Source organism: Callorhinus ursinus, unplaced genomic scaffold, assembly GCF_003265705.2.
Source record: "Callorhinus ursinus isolate GAN/ISIS: 27379988/994484 unplaced genomic scaffold, GSC_fseal_2.0 scaffold9, whole genome shotgun sequence".
Lineage (NCBI taxonomy): Eukaryota > Metazoa > Chordata > Mammalia > Carnivora > Otariidae > Callorhinus > Callorhinus ursinus.
Window position 1 is genome coordinate 26,703,822 of NW_027397071.1, and position 14,432 is coordinate 26,718,253.

Below are 14,432 nucleotides of genomic sequence, written 5' to 3' on the forward strand. Positions count from 1 at the left end.
AGTATTTTAGGAAAATCACAATTATTCTTGAGGCTGAGGATCAGAAATAACTTTTCTCAAGAATCCTCATAAAGAGTTACTGTGTAGTGTAATGAGCGATATCCTCAAAAACATTGTGAGTACAGACACAAGGCTATTTCTAAGGGTTTCAAACTAGACTGAAAACTTCATTCTGTTAAAAGAAAAAAGTCGACCGAAGCATAGACAAGACATGATCATCTATACGCGCACATTTCATTTCCCTCTACATATATACTCCTGAGTATTTACCCTTCTTCCTGCCCTCTGGCAGTTTCAATTAAATCATGTAACATGGAGAAATAATTTAAAATATGATAAATAGACTGAAATTAGGTCAACTCCTAGGACTGCTCAAATGAGCTGCTCCCCTATGTGGTGGGTCGACTGCATGTGAATTTCTAAGGGAGCCACAGTCCACATGTGAAAGTTGGTTGGAAAAGACATCCACAGAAGAGCTGAGAACAAGCATCCTCCACTCTCACCATGCCACTGCGAGATGAGTTTGCACCAGGCAGTGCTGGACAGCACACACCCCAATCTCTAATACTCCACATATTTATGTACCTGTGGATGGGGCATCTTTGCAACTATGAAATAGTGCAGGCTCCTTCCTTGGTTCAGGACGTGGCTTTGTTAGACACGGGGATGAAAGGGGCACTCGAGAGCTCAGCCTGCTCCTCTGATGGGCTAACACAGTCCCACTGAGCCAGCTCTCCCCTGGAATTTCCAGGGCCATCCAGAACTATCTCCTCAAAAGGATAAACATTCTCTCTACAAACTAAAAAATGGTCAAACTGCATTCAAAAATGCTCATTATATTGGAAAGTCCCCTCTCCTCCATCACTGCCACATACACTCAGTATCAGATATCCTTGGAAATAAATCGAATGATCACCATTGCTAAGTATGGCATTCAATAAAGTTCATCACTGTACACCAAAATACTAGGAATAAGCAAAGGAAAAATATCTACCCTTCCATTTCATTCTCTTCTCAAGAATGCAGATGCAAAACCATACATATGTAGATTTCAGTGTAGAGATGTGGCAGAGAGATAAGAGATGGGAGAAACGTAACCCCTGGGGCTCCTGGGTGGCTCAGTTGTTAAGCGTCTGTCTTTGGCTCAGGTATGATCCTGGGGTCCTGGGATTGAGCCCCGCATTGGGCTCCCTCCTCAGCAGGAGGCCTGCTTCTCCCTCTCCCACTCTCCCTGCTTGTGTTCCTGCTCTCGCTATCTCTCTGTCAAATAAATAATAAAATCTTTTTTTAAAAAAAAGAAAAGAAATGTAACCCCTTTCTAATGCAACCTCTTCTGGTCATACACCTGCAGCTCAGAAGTAGGGTCAGTGATGTACAAGTAGAGTAAACAATCTGTCCTGTGCAACCCAAGCTCAACCCTGAGAGTGCCTATTAGTGTCTAAGCAATGACTTAGGCAAGCGAGCTGAAAAAAAGAGGGTAGGCTTGGCTCATCTATATTCAGTAAATGCATGCAGAGAGCCTCCTTTTGTGCCAGGCTCCCAGTTAGGTGTTGAGGATAAAGTGCCGAGCAAGACAGATGGGTCTTTGAGAACCATGGTCTAATGCAGGGTTTCTCAACCTTGGCACTGTTGACATTTTGGGTGAGATTCCTTTTGTGGGGGTGCCCTGTGTACTGCAGACTATTTAGCAGCAACCCTGGCCTCTGCCTACTAGAAGCCAGTGCTATGCCCCTCCTCAGTTGTGATCATCAAAAAGGTCTTCAGATAAATGTCTCTATGGGGGCAAAAGTGCTCCCATTTGAGAAGCACTGGTCTCCTGGGTGAGAAATACTAAACAGTTAGGTGAATAATTAGTCTGTATTGGGTGCTGGGAAGGAAGGACTATATCAGAGACTGTGTCGGGACTCCTCCATCTCCCTAGTACAGTTAGTTTCCAGATGCCCAGCAAGTACCTTGCTTAACTGGACTCCTTTGCACTAGGTGAATACCCTGAAGCCATTGCCATCACTCTCCTTCTGTCTGGCTATCAGCGCTACCATGTTCTCCTCCATCTTCTTTCAAATTTCCAAATTTGTGATTTTAGCGACTTCTCAGCCCCCTAAGACAGGAGAGGGATTTCATAAGGCAGTGGGAGTGAGCCACTGGGGTCCCTCAGCTGTGCTGCTGTCATGAAAGTGGGGCAAGGGCTGCAGTGAGCAGTTCTCCTTCCCCATTGCCAAGTGTCCGTCTCGGGGACTTTTACTCAGTGCCAGCACCCAGCTGAGGCACGAGACCTTTTGTCACCTACCTGAATTCAATTATGTTAAAGGAGGCTGGAGAGCTGTGTTAGAGACACAAAACTTTCCTTCAATTCAGCAATTTTATCCTGAAAAGTCTACTAAACCTTTAAAAATAGTTTACCCTGGGGACGCCTGGATGGCTTAGTTGGTTAAGCATCTGCCTTCGGCTCAGGTCATGATCCCAGGGTCCTAGGATAGAGCCCCGCATCGGCCTCCCTGCTCAGCGGGGAGCCTGCTTCTCCCTCTCCCTGCTGCTCCCCCTGTTTGTATTCTCTCTCTGTCAAATGAATAAATAAAATCTTTAAAAAAAGAATAGTTTACCCGGAAGCTTACAAGAACATCAAAAACATTTTGCCTGGGCCAATACATTTTATAAAAAAATTTTAGATAGCATTTATTTCTTCTCAATTCATTTAACATGCTCTTTCCTAGACAATATAATATACGATCCAAAAAGGAAAAACTCACCCTCATGGACTACTAATTTCTTTTAAAAAAAATCAAAAGAAATGTTTGCAGACTATCAGGGAGATGACAGACTTCATATGCAGAATGGTTTTTAACAGAATAAACTATAAACGAAACATGCAATAAGCTATTAAATAAACTGGAAAAAAAAAAGAGAGAAACTAATGCTACATCCTAGAATTCTCTGGCAACAAAGTTTCTTGAACAAAATGTAGTAGAGTCCCCAGACATCCAAGGAAGGATGGTCCCCTTCCTGTATCTTTTGCTGACATGTGATAATTAAATACTTCCCTGTTTCCAGAGCTGAGACCTTACTTCAGAATCTGTCTCAATGGCAGATTTCCCTTTTGTTTTTTCTGGCCATTGAACACATCATCTCAGAACACGCTAACCAAATCCATAAAATCCAATCATTTCAGGAAACAAAAATGAATATTTCCATTTCTAAGCAGTGATGTCAAACACAAGCTCCGCCACATAAATGATCTTCAGAAGGGATTTCTACTTCCAGCTACAAGTCTTTGAGTTAATAAAAGAAATGCATTAAATGCACAAATGTAGAAGTTGGAAGACCTAGGTGTAAATTGGAGTGGTTTTTAAGATTTGAGTGTAACTATTGAGTCCTCCCCCCTTTCCTATGCTTCTCCATCACATTCAATACCATCATAATCCAATTACGCTTTGGCACTGGTATAGAGATGCTGCCTCCTCTCTCCCATCTCCCACGCCCATCCACACACACCACTGCTTCCTGCATCAGAGCACTTGGTTTGACGAATCTGAGATGCAGTAGAGGGAGGGTCAGAGTGGGAGCTGGAGCTCTTGGGTTCCATCCCAGATCCATCGCTAGGAAGCTTCATACTTCAGGCAAATTGCTCTGAGCATCAGTTTCCATATCAGTAAAATGAGGGCAGTAAGTAGAGCAGAGGTTGGAAAGTTTTTCTCTAAATGCGTAGGATAGTAAATATTTTAGGTTTTGTGGGTGAAGAAGCAAAACTGAAAATATTATGTAGGTGTTTATACAACAGGAGAGAAAAAACTTCATACATTTTTAAATGAGGAAATTCAAAACAGAATAACAATTGAGGATGATTTTTTTTGTAATATAGGCCCACGAATGAGAACAATGGAATTTATTCATGGCTACTGAGATTTGAATTTATATGAAATTCATGTGAGACAAATGTTTTCATGTAAGACAAATGTTATTTAAAAAAAAATTCCCTGATCATTAAAAAATTAAAAAAAAAACTATTCTTCGGTTGGGGCTGTATACAAATTTAAAAAGCATTCTTAGCTCAGGCTCTGGGTGGGTTTTGGTCCCCAGCTGCAGTTTGCCGACTTGATGGCTCATGGTATTCCTTTTAGATATAAATCTTCATTTTTTGTTTTTAATTTATATTCCTACTTCTAAATCATAATTGATTAAACTTTTTCAAGGGGTTTTACTTCTTGATTGTATTCTCCCAATCCTTGCAAGAAATGGGTTACAATTAGAGCCTCCTTTGAAGGTGTCAGTTCATGCTAAATATCACTTTCAAGCTCAAGTCTGACCCCACCTACTGTCCAATGAACTTAAACCTGAACTTGACTGGCAGACTTCAAGGCATTCTCTATTCTGACCCACCTTCTAAATGCTCTCATCTCTGATTACATCTGGGCATGCCTCTGCACATGACCTCTATCCTTTTACATTTCCCCAACCCCCAGTGTTCTTAGGAACACTCCTCTCAAGAGTTACTATATTAAAAAAAAAAAAAAAAAAAAGCATCTTGGGCTCCTGGCTGGCTCAATCAGTAGAGCATGTGACTCCTGATCTTGGAGTTGTAAGTTTGAGCCCCACGTTGGGTATAAAAATAAAAAAAATAAAAAAATAAAGAGCATCTTGCTCAAATATATTTGGCAAACATTGCATATCATACCTCCCTCTTGGAGAAGCACAATGCATATTCAACTACTAAAGGCTCTGAGGAATCCTGCAGCAAAAAATATGATAAAAAGAAATGTTTAGTGTTTTGTGTGATAACACCTATTACTATCTTGTGGAAGACTCTCTAGAGTGCCCTCTCTGTGAATGTCTGTCATTTGGGGGATGCCCAGTATCTTCGATGTTTGGAGAATTCCCTACTTCATCTTGGTGGGACTCTTGGTGGGAAGCAGAGTCCACTTCCCACTGGAGGAATTGACACCAGATTCTAGTGTTCCCAGATCCTTTACAGCTTGAGTGTGGGGTGGGAGTTCATAAGCTCTGCCAATCAGGTGCTCAAACTTGGACTTTAAATCGGAGCTAGTATCACAAAGCAGCAGAAACCACGAAGAATTTATTTTGTGGGAGGGCGAGGGCTGCAGTAGCAGAAGGATCCAGTTTTCAGGGTGGGATGGTCAGCGGCATTTTGCTTTTGTGCTATGCTTTTGACATTTTGGTTATCCGACTAATTTTATGCTTGATTGTTTTCCAAGCTTGATTCTGCAGCCTTTCAGTGATAATATGAGAGACACAACATCCTTTCAATAAATGTCTTTTCTACTTAACCACAGAGAGCATTTGTTGACTCCATCCATGAACCTGATATACTGCCCAACTCTAGAAGAGTATTTTAAAACCTCTCCTTTCAGGAAACTTTACCGACTTTTATTCCAAATGGACGAATCAACTCACATTTCTGAGTATGTGCATATCTAAATACTTATGCATCCAATTTGATGTTTTATTTTCTAATTTAAAAAAAAATATTTTGGCCTACATCATAGAATCTTAGGAATCTCCAAGTTAGAAGGAACCTTGAAACTGAAACATGAATCCCTGATTCCCTTTAACAACACTCCTACCAAGTAGTTGACAATCTATATCTGGACAGTTTAATAAGAAATCACTTCCCCCTTCTCAAAGGTTCAATTTTTTGGGGCGCCTGGGTGGCTCAGTCGTTAAGCGTCTGCCTTCGGCTCAGGTCATGATCCCAGGGTCCTGGGATCGAGCCCCGCATTGGGCTCCCTGCTCCGCGGGAAGCCTGCTTCTCCCTCTACCACTCCCCCTGCTTGTGTTCCCTCTCTCGCTGTGTCTCTCTCTGTCAAATAAATAAATAAAATCTTTAAAAAAAAAAAGGTTCAATTTTTGGACTTTTTGGGAAATATGAGAAATCTTTCCCCTGCTTGTCCTGGTTCTAACACTCATGGTCACTTGCAAAAAGATTTCTATTTAAGTTTTCCAAATATTTAAAGACCAATATTGTGAACTATTCTTTCTCCCTTTCCTCCCCAATACTTCCTATCTTTAGACTAACTGGTCCGCTGGAGAACTTTTCATCTCTCTGGCTGCTATCTCCTGAGTGAGTTCCACTTTCTCCATATCCTGATTAAATAAGTCTCTTCACAGTTCTGATGAGAATGTTCCTCACCCATTCAAAGGTGTCATGGTCATTGTTATGGCTCTGGGATGCTCGGCAACTGCTGGTTATTAGACTTCTGAGACAACTCAGCCTAAGATATCATTCTATTTTGGCCATAACTGCCTTCAGCATAGGACTTTTCTTTCTTTCTTTTCTTTCTTTCTTCCTTCCTTCCTTCTTTCTTTCTTTTTGTAAGATTATTTATTTATTTGTTTGAGACAGACAGAGCACGAGCAGGGAGGAGCAGAAGGAAAGGGAGAAGCAGACTCCCCGTGGAGCAGAGAGCCCAATGCAGGACTCAATCCCAAGACCTCGAGATCATGACCTGAGCAGAAGGCAGACGCCTAACGACTGAGCCACCCAGGCACCCAGTATAGGACTTTTTATGTGCACCAAGTATCTTCCCTTACTCAAGATAAAATGTGTCTGATACTCGTACCTAGTTTCTCTTTTAGATGTGGTCAAGTCAATAAACTTGGTATCAAAAGTACCAGTGGTCTTTTTTTTTTTTTTAAAGATTTTATTTATTTATTTCACAGAGAGATAGCGAGAGCAGGAACACAAGCAGGGGGAGTGGGAGAGGGAGAAGCAGGCTTCCCACCAAGCAGAGAGCCTGACGTGGGAATCGATCCCAGAACCCTGGGATCATGACCTGAGCCAAAGGCAGATGCTTAATGACTGAGCCACCCAGGCGCCCCCAAAAGTACCAATGGTCTTAAGGTTTTATTATATTAAATGAGAAAAACATTAACCTGCTTACACACTTAAATAATTCATGGCCAGCTAACAATTTAATCAGCTGCAACTTTCAAAAATTCATGTAGTGATATAACCACATAACAACTTAGTGGACCCAAAGCCTTTCAAAATAATTATATTTTTTATTGTTGATTTAACAAAGGGAAAAGTATAACCAAATATTAATATTAATGAACATGATTAAACAACACTAATGATAAATCTCTAGACATATAGTTTTCAAAGTATGGTCACCACACCAGTAGAATCAGCTTCACCTGGGACTTTTTAGAACTGTCAACTCTTGGATCCCACACCAGACCTACTGAATCAGAAACTCTGGGAGTGGGGTCCAGCAGTCGGTGTTTTAACAAGCCCTTCAGGTAATTCTGATGAACATTGCTAATCTAGATCAACCCTCAAGGAGTTTTACAGCCTCATAATCTTTTAAGACTCTTAAGATTTCTCATTTATCTTAGAATGGGTTCTAGCCTTTTAACATATGAGTTAAGTCTTAGGGTTCTAAAAATCAGCAAGAATTTTGCTCTCCTTCCCCAACTTTCTGGTGTTTTCCCAACAATCCATGGTTTTTGAAAATAATGTCTGGTGATTAATATGTTTATTAGCTAACACCATGCTCATAGTTATATTTAGCATGAAATATGAATTACAAAAAGTCTAGGAGATATTACATTTATGGGGGTGGGGTAGAAGAAAATAGCTCCCATTTTCTACAACAGGAAGATCAATTTTCATTTTTTGGCAGACCTGATTTCTGAAGGATTTTTTTTCCTTCTTATATGGACATTACCATCACTCTCTTGCCCTTTTGGCTAGCATGATTTTTTTTTCTTTTCCCTCCTGCTTCACATTTTAACCTAGGAAACTACTCATTTATTTTTTTTTTTCTTGTTTCAGTGAAGTCAAGTTTTCCTCAACTTGGCTTTACTGTTGCAAATTATGGTTCATTTTTAAAGTATGGATGCTGGAAAAAGCTTCTAAGAAGCCCTAGTGTTGCATTATAGAACCAGGCCTTTCATTTTGAATTGTCTTTCTAGACATGCATGTAGATTTCAAGTCTTTTTTACTGCATCACAAAAAAGATTTATGAATAATTCATGATCCCAGTATTTTTAACAGAAATTTCTTCTCCTAGGACAGATCTGGAAAGCTAAAAACTTTTATGACTTTCTAACTACTTAAGATCTTTCCAAAATAAAAAGTAAGCTCTGTTATAACTAATTAGTTGAAAATACTTCAACTGTGATGTTTATGTAAAAAATGGGGAAAGAGAATAAAGAGAACATTCGTTGAGCAATTACTATGTGCCAGGAACTGTGCCCAGTGCTTATGTATATTTTTCTCATAAAATCTCCATGATGACTTGTAAGTTAGATCAAAAACTGATGCTCAGTGTTTTGCTAATTTACTCACAGGCACGTATCTAGTAAGTGGTAGTCAGGCCAGGCTCAGAGGATACTTTGTAGGACTGAAAGTCATTTTCTTTAACCACATTATACACTGCAACAGCAGCTGCTCAAAAGACTGGTTAAATAGAGGGAAGAATGGATTTACTTACATTGTTGTTGGTCACAGCAAAGTACTGCAAATTACTCAGATACTGGATTTCTTCTGGAATGAAGGTCAGGTGGTTATAGCTTAGATCCAAATAATGTAGTTTGGTGCATAGGAAAAGCTGCAGGGGCAGATTCTCAATATTATTATGGTTCAAAGAGAGCTGCTCTAGATTAGATAGTGCCCCAATCTGGGCAGGAATATAAGCAATGTTATTGTGCCACAACTTTAAGCAGGAAAGATTCTGGAGATGCTGAAAGCTAATGATCTCTTCCACAGTTTTAAGGTTATTTTCTTTAAGATCTAACTCATGCAAATTGTTCAGGCTGAAAATGGAGTGTGGGATGCGTTCCAGGTCACAGCTGATCAGCTCCAGGCTTTTCAGGTTGACCATCTTTTTCAAGTTGTTCAACACAACCAGTTTGCTTCCCTCATTATCGAGGGACAACTTCTGCAATGAAGGCAGGAGGTCTGTAATGACTTGTGGGATCCGGGAGAGGCTGCTCTTCAAGTAGAGGGTCCTCAGGTTTTTTAAGTCCTGAAAGCCCTCCAACTGCATGGTACTCAACTGCTCAGGGAGAACACAGCCGGACAGATAAAGTTCCTTGAGATTCTTCAGGTGAAATACCCAGCGTGGGATTTTCCCCATTTCGGTAAATTTCAGGCGGAGGATTTTTAAATTCTCCTCCAGAAAGCCCAACGCCGGATGGTCCACCACTAGGGACGAATGGTACACATGAAGCTCCTTGAGGTTGACCAGCTGTGAGACTGCAGAGGGCAGCTTGACCTCAGGGATGAGCTCCAGGCTGAGCACTTCGATTTCTGTCAGCTCAAAGACATTGTCTGGAAGACCATTTAGCATAAAAAGATGCAGTTCTACCTTGTCCTGGGAATTTTTCACAAGCTTACTTTTCAGTTTCTCAACCGTCCATTCGTTATTGAGGTTGATCTGTTTCAGTTTGTTCTCACTGACCTCCGACAGGAATATGGAGAAGCGTTTGGAATAGAGAGGATCGTACTGATCGGCCAGATGGAGGATGAAGGCAAAGTCATTCTTGACGTCAGGGATATCGCTGTAGTTGCTTTTCTCTCTCAACGCCTCAAAGGAATATTGCTTCAGAGAACTCCTCAGCATCCACCACAAGCTGTAGGAGGAGGTGAGACCATAAAGTATAACCAAAATCACATAAAACGAAGCCAGGACCTTAAATATTTCCGCCAAGGAGTAGACACACTGGTAGCGCTTGTAGCCTGTAAAAGCTTGCACATTGACTGAACAGTCAATTTCAAGAGTGATGTAGGTTAGAAAATATGGAACGTAAGTTATGATGAGGACAAACAAAATGACCTTCACGATGATTTGCTTCAGATACACTCTATAAATGATGTCCTTCTGCTCCACATGCAGGCGGAACCTTTTCACTTTTTCAAAGATGGCTTTGGCCTGTTCGCCCTCCTTCTTGTCCAGGACACTAGAAGTGGGGCTTTCGATGCCAGCTGACTCCAAGCCAGGCTGTGGGTAGGGCAATGACTGCTTGCTGGAATCAACATCGGCTGAACACCCTGAGGACGAAAGCAGAACCTTGGACTTGGAGAGTGTCAGGGGCCTCACTGATTGCTCGGCCACCGTTTCGGACAGGGCACGGGTGGTCCACGGAGAATCGAAGCACTTGTGAAGGATGGCCACAAAATGCTCGAGCCTGGAACTGGTACTGGGGTAGTGAAGCCAAAAGTTGCTGCAGGCTGCAAAGATGAGTGTGTGCAGGAGCACCAGGTAGGGGAAGAACTTGGCGAACCAATGGAGCTGCTTCTCGTAACAGACGGCGTCGATGTAGGAGTACTGCTGTCGGTGGAGGTCATTCTGGATTCTGAGGGGGAGCGGAAGCGGGGTCCCGGGATCAGAGGAGGACGTGTTGGCGCTGGCTTTCAGGAGGTCCCAAGGCACGGCACAGTGATTGTCAAATTCCACCTTACATGGAAGACAGCACAGAACCCTGCTCTGTGTGAGCTGGAGAGCTCCAGCCAGCACGGCCACCAGCAGCATGATCAGGGTGATGTAATACCAGAAGACATCCCACCATGGTTTTAGGATGTGATAAGATGACTGGGCGTCTGCTAGACATTTCAGCTCTGTTAGTGTAATCATGATTTTCCCTTGTAGGAGTACAGGAACTGGAAGAAGAAAAGAAAAGAAAAGCCACTGAAGCAAGTATCCAAAACTCTAATGGCTTGTCCTACCCAGGTAGGATTTAGCTTGGGGACAGAACCTGGGAAGCAGGGCTGATCAGAGGATACAAAGGTCTTCTGGTTTCATGTGAAAACTTTGGCCATCCCAGCTGTGCACTCTAAAGTCCTTCAGGTAAGAGATCATTTGGTGGTCGCCAGACTGGAACTATAAAGGTATTTGGGGCAAATTGTGAAGCAACTATCTAGTTTCCTCCTGGATCTTGACTCTCTGCCAAGCTATTAAAAACCAGAAGCCATGTTTTCTTCAATCAACCTTAGGAAAACTTACTCTTATGCTACTTATTTCTTATAGCCACATTTCATACCTTCCAAACGGTCTGAATAAGCTCTTTTCCATATCCTACCCCTTGTCTGGAGCATTAGTTGCAGCTTAGGATTTGTGTTTCAACCACTATGGGGAACCTCTTCTGAGCAAGCACTGCTTTATATAATTATCCCTTAGGATTAGAGGGATCTACCAGTTCTATGTTCAAAACAAACTGTGAGTTAATGCATTATCTCCTCTCCCCTCAAGCTCCTGATTTCTAACTTAAGTTCATGTCCAACTCAGAGTATTTAAAAGCTGACAAAACAACAGTAGTGGCTTAAAAGGGGATAGGGAAGAAAAACCCAGTTAGAACATGCTACTATGGGGACTCTCTCTCATGATTACTGTTTTGATGGCAAAGTACTAATAGGATAAACGATTAAGGGTATACTCTATTATTAAATTATTTTTGCCTTCAGAGAAAACAGATTTTGCATTTTTTCATATTAAAAAGTATTCAGACAGTGCTCCTTACAGCAATGACTTATGTAATGTTCAACCTTAGATACATCAATTGTTTAAAAAATAGCTAATTAGTAAAATCCAGACCACCTATAAGGTGGCACAGAGTAAGACAAATAAAAGGAAATATTTGGATCTAATAACATATCTGGTAAGAAAAAAAATCACAGTAGCATCATCTTTTAATGGATAAAGAGAATGAGCCAGATCATCTCTAAGGGCTCTGCCAGCTCATAGTTTATGGCTGTATTTGTCCTCTTAAAGGTCCTGAGAGTTAAATTCATTTAAGACATACAACTGAAATTGCAGAAGAATGTAAACACAAATGGCCCCAACCATGAAGGGTATTTGACAAAGAGCGAATATTTATTCAACAAAGAACACAACTCAACATTGACCAAAATAATGTACTTTAAATATTTATACTTACTGGATGAAAAAAATGAATCCAATAAGTTGACTGTGCTTCAATCAGGAGGCCGACACCTTTTGAAATTTCTTAGACACACCATCTCTGTGTTTGTCTTCATTCTATGAGAAAGCATAGATATCTTATAATAGCTGCAGTATTTCAAACAAAAAAGGAGATACTGTCTTCAGAGACCCTCTCTGTCATAAGACACGATACAGCAAATAGATTTTCATAGATCAGTTTACTTTTCACACTGGAGGACATTTGGGCAAAGCTATAAATACAGGACCCCACCCATGTATGAGATCATACTCAGCCCCTGAACTCCCTTAAATTACAGAGAAGTTTCTATAGAAACCTAGATGTTAATATATTTAAAAATGCCATATTTACAACACTTAGATGAACATTTAGCTTTTCCAAGCAGCCTACATATGTTAATTTCTCTCATTCAGTCCTCATATACAGTTGGTCTTATTTGCATTTATCAGATGGCCTGTCAAATCATGTAATTTCTGCATCCTAATTTAAAGCCACACATCTCTCCAAATAAGAAGACTCAGTGGTCTTCAAATTTAGCCTACTGATTTCAATAGAAATAGTCACAAGTTAATAACTTTTGAAGACACAGCTCAGAAATATGGCTGAAGTTCTCTGAAATTATGATATTATTAAATGTAGCTACACTTTCTGTTAGCTTTTTTTTTAACTTGGAGGTTAATAAGTGCTATTCTTAGCATCTACTTCAAACAATCACTTGTAATAATTTAAACTGCATATATATCGATCAGTTTGAAATATGGGACCATTCTAAAATATACAAAAATTTTAAGTTGGTATGGAAATTGTATTTTTTTAGTGCCTATGGTGCCTCTGAAAAGTTGCTGGGAATGTTTATATATTTGCCCTGAAGATACAATCCTTTTTTGGTTTATTAAGTACTTGAAATCCAGCTCAGTGTACCAACCCCAAATTGTATTTAAGATATTTTTAGTAATTCTCTTGTGACCTTGTCATTTTCAAAGATCAAAAAGTTGGGCATGTCTGAAATTTACTTTGGATTTACCAAACCATGTGCAATAAAGCCTGCTTGACAACTACTATCCAGTACCAAATTATTTTGTAGGCCAGAAAACACAGTTAGTGTGTATGACAATCCAGCTGTGTACTAATTCATACTTCGATAGCACCACTAGAATATGAGTTTCTCATTCACAATTCATTTTTAGAAGTCTTCTAACATATGATACACAACTGCACTTATGTGCAGCAAGTATGATAAAGATATTTGAGGTGTGAAACATTTTACATATTCTTCCATTGCATTGCATCTATAATGTATCAGGAAAGAATTTATTGTATAACTCCAGATTGCTACTCACCCATCCTGATACCTCTTGTACAACACATTTTCTTTTAAATATTGCAAACACATTTTCTACTTTAAACACAGTATTTCTATGAAAGAAGAGAGTCACAAACCACCAACTATAGTAATATTTTAAAATAATAATAGGAGAAACCATTATAACTAACCTGTTAAGAGAATCACAGCTCACTATAGGTTTACCATATTTATACTAACTGAAAATGATTTGTAAAGAACTTTTCCTGTTTACCTTTTTAAGAGTTATGAACTTTCCCTCCAATCACCTAATCTAATTTTCCATTGAGGAATTCCTTGTCAATAAGAGAGCAAATAAAAATGTACTATTTATAAGCTGATATCTGTTTTCCTACTTTCAAAGCACTTTCATTTATATTAGTTTGTTTCATATAATAAGCCATTAGATAAATATTATTATTCTTCATATTTTAAAACATGGAAAATAAAGCAGGCCCAAAGGAGTTAGCCTGTCCAAGGTGACAAAACTGTCAAGAAATAGTTCCAATTAGAACCTACGTCCTCTGACTCAAATTTCAAACCTTGTCCACGGCAGACCATGCTGTCTCATTTAAATCCAATTAACTATGCTACTCAGTTCTTTCAAAGGCTAAAGAAAAAGCTGAATATTTCTTTTTCCCAACTGCAGTAGACTAAATACTTTGTCCCCCTAAAACAGATATGTTGAAATCCTAACTCCCAATGTGATACTGCTAGGAGGTGGAGCCTCAGATCATGAAGTTGGAGCCCTCATGAATGGTATTAGTACCCTTATAAAAGGGATTCCAGAGGGCTCACTTGCCTCTTCCACCAGGTGAGGATACAGCCAGAAGGTGGTTGTCTATAAACTAGGAAGTGAGCTCTCATTAGAATCTGCCCATGCCTTGATCTTGAACTACCCAGCCTCCAGGCACTGTGAGAAATAAATGTCTGCTATTTAAGTCACCCAGTCTGTAGTAACTTGTTAAAGCAGCCTGAACAGACTAAGACATCAACTATTCCCAACAACTGCATTGTAACTGGGTTCTATTTTAATCTTTTGAAAAACAAGGATGCAAATATACAGTTTTCTACCATGTCCCCTGTAACATACTATATAATCTACCTTCCCAGCTAAACTTTTTCTACCAAACATTTGCCACTGAACTGAGACTTCACATATAAATACATAGCA

The 14,432-nt window shown here is 40.0% G+C and overlaps 1 protein-coding gene across 16 annotated transcripts in view; it reads right to left on the reverse strand.

The window, feature by feature from the left end:
* LRRC8B (leucine rich repeat containing 8 VRAC subunit B) overlaps window positions 1-14,432 on the reverse strand; it is a 444,213-nt gene that overhangs the window by 39,695 nt on the left and 390,086 nt on the right. For 15 of the 16 annotated variants that reach the window (XM_073896363.1, XM_025872148.2, XM_025872147.2 and 12 more), the window contains 2 exons: window positions 11,893-11,993; window positions 8,451-10,618 (listed from right to left, as the gene is read on the reverse strand). In XM_073896363.1, the coding sequence (XP_073752464.1) occupies window positions 8,451-10,592 (2,142 nt within the window). In that variant the 5' untranslated portion in view covers window positions 10,593-10,618; window positions 11,893-11,993. Of the gene's footprint in view, window positions 1-1,952; window positions 2,099-8,450; window positions 10,619-11,892; window positions 11,994-14,432 lie in introns of all 16 variants that reach the window. The other variant, XM_025872149.2, reaches the window with a different exon arrangement.